Consider the following 6,108-nt stretch of genomic DNA (forward strand, 5'->3'; position numbering starts at 1 on the left):
TAACTGTTGCTACATGTACATTAAGTATTTCATTTTTCCTGTTGACAACAACAAAAGAAACCTAATTTTTCTGTTCATGATCATACAACAACAAAATATATCACATATGCTTTAAGTGATGAATAATAATCCATTTCTGATAGCATCACATATTTTACCCATTTTTATGCTTTGGACCTAATAACAACATGCAGAAGTTTTTCAAAACTTTGTCACGAAACTAAGACAGTGGACATAATTTGTAACATAATGCAAGATTAGCACTATATATATATAAAGTGTCAATAGTATCTGCAATGTAGCATAACCACAGATGTAGTAACAACAGTACGTTAAACTTTTGTTCAAGTTCTCTGATAACTTTAAAAATGCACTTAGAAAACATTACAGCTTCACATACATTTCATACTTTACTGTAAAATTTTTATACTAGCTAAATGACTAGACACTTAAGTATGAGCTTCAGTTTGTACTGAAATGATGTTTGTCCTAACCAAGGATAATCACTGAAGTTTAATACTATCATGCTCTTCGAACCAATTCCATTCAATAAAGCATCAGGAATTGTTGCACTATTGTTACAGAGATTTTGTCCACCTAGGTAGAAATGCAGCACTGTGAGATAGATTGGCCAATAACACTGTTCAGGTGCTTTGGATTTTATTTACTCTCCTACAGGAATAAAAGGATCCACACTCTGCCAAAAGAACATTCCCAGGATATTACATTACATTTCAAAGCTTGCACTGTTGGAACAATACAAATAGGAAAATATTATGTGGTTTTCTCTGTAATTTTACCTTACCTTCAGTATAGAAAATAATGTTGTCTGATGAGTCACATTTCACCAAACATTTCCAAAAGTGTCACTGGAGCTATAATTTGAATTTCAATATAATTTGAGTCTGAAATAAGGGTTTTTAGAATGGTCAGCTGCCTTATGAAAGTTTTTGTAATGTCCTTTACATGGTACATTTGGAGATGGTCAAATCCTAACCACTAATGAAGGAATCAGTTAGCTCTGGGGTACAAGCTGATGTCTCAGGCACTTCACAGACTTTCCAATTGTGTTTTCTCTTGATCTGTCACCAGAAGTTAGTGTCCAGTGTTTCATGTGACACATTCCTTTCAATTGCTATTGCTGATACATAACAGGTCTTTTTGAATAAATGATCAAACCAATGGTCTTTGATAAGAATGCTCATGCTAGATAGGTAACAACTATAATACACCCCTTGAAAGATTCTTCTTCTTAGTAACTTGTAGACCAAGTATCACTACATCTCTGCACTTATAAGGCTCAAGCAATTAGCCACCTGACACAGTACATAGCCTATTTTGCACATACATACAAATGACATGCTTTACAAAAGTGTGTATATATGTGTGAGGCCTAACAAGCTGGGCAGTTAACAAAAAATTTCCATAGAAGTACATATAAATAAAAGAACAGTACCTGGCAATGTCATAAACAAAAAAAACTATACAAATTTAGGTAATGAAGAGATACAGATGTAACATTCAAAATTTACTACAAAGTTGTAAAAAGGCACTGAACATCATTACCTGTAGGCCGAAACGAACTTGTAGTTCCAGATGATGAGCCCGTTTTTCTGTTTAACAAGCTACTGAAGAAATTCTGAAGCACTCCCTCACTTCCTGCAACTCCTTTGCTTCCATCCACCTACAAATATCAAAAACTTTAACCACGTTGTAAGGAATTTCATTTACACACATAAATAAACTATTTAAAACCACAGAGAAATATTTCAAGAGAGAGAACTATACTCCTCTAACATCCTTTTTTGTTTCATTTTTAAAAATTTTAACAGGATGTAACAAGGTAACCAGGGAAATGCTTTATTTTAGGTGATATCTGATAATAGGTGAATAGATATTTTTGTCAGTTACTATTGCTGAAACATAATAAACAGAAAAAACCAGAGAAATATAAAACAACTAAAAGAATTAAGTTCAGGCTTGGCTGAAGTAGTTTGACATATAAAGACTCCTTAACCCCCTAACTATGAGCCTGCCCAGTTTACCAAATTCATAACCTCAAAGTGACCAGAGTTTCTATAGTATAACTTTCAGTATGTTTTGTGTAGTTTTACAAAATTTGACAAGCTTTCAGATAACATTACAAGTCGTTCATATACAAAAAATTAGATTTTTTAATCAAATATTTGTCCATGAATATATGGAGTCAGAATGTTGACTGCTGCAAGTACAAAATTATTTTCATGTTAAGATTAAAAATACACTTCTTCACCTGAAAACTGTCAAATTGAATTTGCATCATTTCTAAAACCTCCTAAATAAAAATCATTTTTTTAGTTGCTTTTATAATAATAAATAAAAAATATACATGAAAAACAAAAAATATGGTACTTACCTGTGTCTTGCATTTTTGCTGTCGACTGTTGATGAAAGTTAAGACTTTTTTTATACTAATGGTACAAGTACACTAAATATTTATTTAATTAAATAATGCTCCTAAGAACACAGAATAATAACATACACAAAAAAAAAACATGTCCTATAACTATCATAATTTATCAGGCTTTCTAACTATGTGATAAGAGCATTTAAAAATTTTGCTAAGCTTGTTTATGTGATTACTACAAGGGAAATTTTCAAACTGGAAGCAAAATAAACAATATTATCTACAGAAAATAATATAATATAATGCATCATTTGATAGATTAAAACTATGGCTTCCCATTGGTTATAAATAATATAGTATAAAATGTCAGAAAGAACTATTGGCAATTTTTGAAAGATACTATGTGACAGATCGGCATGGCAAGTGGGTCTGACTGTTTAGTGTATGGCTCCATAAACAAATAAGATTGAACGCTATAAAAATTATACTTTGCCTTAGTAATACCTATATAATAATTAGTAATTTAAGTTAGATTTTGTACTTATCAGAGTGGTAGTAAATAAATTAGAGAAGAGGGAAGACCTAGAGAGCAAATGTTGCAATTCTCATACTAGAGCACAACGTTTATTGTCTTTAGTACCCTTTTCTATCAGTACATTCTGAGTGAGGGAGATAAATGTCAAATCAAATGGACCACCAATGTTCTCCATGGTATTGCCTCAGAGGAAAGTAATCAAGCTTTTGTCAACATAATAGAATTGTGTAAATACTTCAAGCAACATAACACTAAACTGTATACAAAATATGTGGAAAAAGCTAAATTACTTACCAGAATTACTGGTCTACCATGTATAAATGAGAAAGTTTATGGGTGCCCAGCCAATTGCAGGCTTATCACTACCAGAATTGAAGAAAAACAAGATATTTCACATTTATTCAGTAAAGGCATCATCAGGAACAGACTGATTATGGGCAACTAACAATAGGTTGTGAGGAATAGTGTAAGCAGAAATATGTAGTAAAAGTAGGTAAATATGGCTAATACCACTGAAGATATTAAGTCAGAACTGACAGATGGGCTGGCATAGGTTTTGAGGTTCCTGCAAATCAACCTGTACTAGCAAGACTACGAATGCTATACCACTGTTTCAGGGTAGATTTAATGAAGATATCTATTGTTTTATTGACGCAGTTAACAAATATATATGTGATACCTTTCCACAATTAACTTTTCTGTCCACTGAACTGAATCATTCACTCAATCATTACCCAATAATTTCTCATTACTCAATGACTTCTCATGAACTACTTACTAACTGGAACTGAACTCGTATATATAATGCCTCACCCCTTCTTCCCACACCATGCTAACCTTCTTGATTATTACATCATCAGGATTAGCAGCTCCCTCTAGCAAACATACAAGTTGAAATACTAGAAATACAGATTACAAAAGTGTTTTCTGAATGACTTAAGTAGTGACAAAAGAATAGTCTAGGAGTCTGACAGGAGTACTATTTTTAATCAAACCTATATAAAAGCCAGTGTGTGTGTGTGTATCATGTCATGCTTGATTTCTCAAAATAGGAGGAGTCATAAAAGCCAAAATGCATTTATCCAGATAGAATAGTTCTATTATTGTTTGGCCATTATGATTTTAGTGACAGAGGTGCAAGGGGCAGTGAGGGGTGTGTGTGTGTGTGTGTGTGTTTGTGTGCCATGAAACCTTATAAGTTTAGTGAGTGTTGGTATAATAAGCCTAAAGTAATGATGTAGTGTATGATCACCTAGCTAAGAGCCAAGTGCATAAAATTTATCATGAAAGTAAAAATATCGATTCAATTTTCTACTTAACTTGTTTTTGAATTAAGCTATTTTCTGTTATATCACCAACTTTTTTTTTTATAAAAAAACAAACCTCTTTTAATCAACGGAGACTCTAAATTAAGAATTCAACAAATATTTTTCCAGTTTTGTTGTCTATACATATCATTTTAAACTTTCATTACATAGACTAACAACAATATTAGATTATACTTTAGTTGCTAAGTAACATGGCATAAAAGCCATTGTGTTACCAAAAAAACTAACTGCCTTTTCTATAAATTAGAAGTTGTTAATCTAACTGAGTTTTACCAATAATTATTCTACGAACATGCCAAAAATTTATTTAATGAATGATCTTAATTTTGAATGGCTCACAAAGGAATTTACTGATGTTTGACTGCCTTGACTGCACTTTTTTGCCTCTTTGTTGGTTAAGCTTAATTTTGCAAAATTTATTTATTTTAATTAGATATGAAATGTGAAGTTAGGATATACTATGGGGTGGGGGTGGTAGTACTTGCTCCCTCATTTTTGATGGGCTATACTTTAAGCCAAGGTTTTTTCAAGAAGAGTTACCAAACATTTGGAAGGCAAATCCTTTATAATTTTAAAACAATGTATTTATTTTATTGATTAACATATTATTAAGATATTACATGTATCATTGCAACTAGACCTATACATCATTAAGCATAAATACTTTTCCAATAGCTTATATTCCATATCCTGAATCCACCCCTATCCCTTCTCACATTTTTTTGCTTACTCTGACATTATTGCCATTTCTTAATAAAGTAATTGCAATGAGCCTTTACATTTCTTCTTCCTTCAGTTCACAGAGCTAAAACCAACTTTTTCTGTTTATTTACTCCTTTCTTATTTGTTTTATCAATTTTAAACCTCAACAAGATTTTTTATAGTTAATTTAAGTTTTTAATTTTGTATATTTCTTCCAGTTCTGAGTTTTATTTGCAAGCTTAATTGTCTACATTAATGAGCATGTTTATTTTTCATCTAAGTTTTAGTGTGTAGTTTTTGAGCTTCTAATGACTAAAAAACTGAAGATTTTAACCTTTAGTAAAGGCTAATGAATAATGCAAATAACTAAAAGCTTATTTCCATCTGATGCAAATATGCTACTTTTTTCCAGTTAACCCTTTCACTACTGTCTCAGTCCCAGGGATTGATCTTTTAACCATTTTGTGCTTGTTATAGTTTTCAGGCTATAACTTTTAATACAGTAATCATATCTTCACAAAATTTTGCAGATTATCAGTAAACATTACAAGGCTTTTGTATACAAAATATCAGATTTGTTTTATTCAGTTTAAGATTTTTAAATAATGTTTTTCACATGCATTTTTTCTTTTCGAATGTTGACTATCCAACACGTAAAGTAATTTTTATTTTAAGATTAAAAATACTTTTATGCATAAAATTTTTTCAAATTTCACAGGCAAAATCTTTATAACCTCAAGATAAAACTTTATTTTATCTTCACTATTGTATCTCTGTATGGGTTTGGTCGATTTGACCGACCTTGTAACCACTATAAAAAATTAGGAAATAGGTATAAATTATGCTTTTTTTTGTTCTAAAATGACCTAAAATTATAACACGAAAACACAAATGTTTAGTCTAAATTGCTTAAGTCTCAGAACATTATACATATATATATTTATTATTTTTATTTTCAGCCATGCCTGACTGACATTACAGAAGTTATAATGAAGAGGCGCACATGCACTCATGTTACCATATCCAAGAATATAAAACTGGCCTTTACAAAGTGATCTGTCTTGGCTGTGTTCTAGTGGACCAGTATTTTGTAAATTACAGTCACATTTCATTTATGATACATTACATATGTATATACATTATTACTATTTACAAAT

General features: G+C 31.0%; 1 protein-coding gene across 1 annotated transcript in view; it reads right to left on the bottom strand.

Annotated features, from left to right (window-relative positions):
- LOC106458897 (cytoplasmic dynein 1 light intermediate chain 2-like) overlaps positions 1-6,108 on the bottom strand; it is a 31,600-nt gene that overhangs the window by 3,514 nt on the left and 21,978 nt on the right. Inside the window, exon 8 of the mRNA XM_013918457.2 lies at positions 1,567-1,684. Within this exon, the coding sequence (XP_013773911.2) occupies positions 1,567-1,684 (118 nt within the window). The remainder of the gene's footprint in view (positions 1-1,566; positions 1,685-6,108) is intronic.

Source organism: Limulus polyphemus, unplaced genomic scaffold (assembly GCF_000517525.1).
Source record: "Limulus polyphemus unplaced genomic scaffold, Limulus_polyphemus-2.1.2 Scaffold530, whole genome shotgun sequence".
Classification (NCBI taxonomy): domain Eukaryota; kingdom Metazoa; phylum Arthropoda; class Merostomata; order Xiphosura; family Limulidae; genus Limulus; species Limulus polyphemus.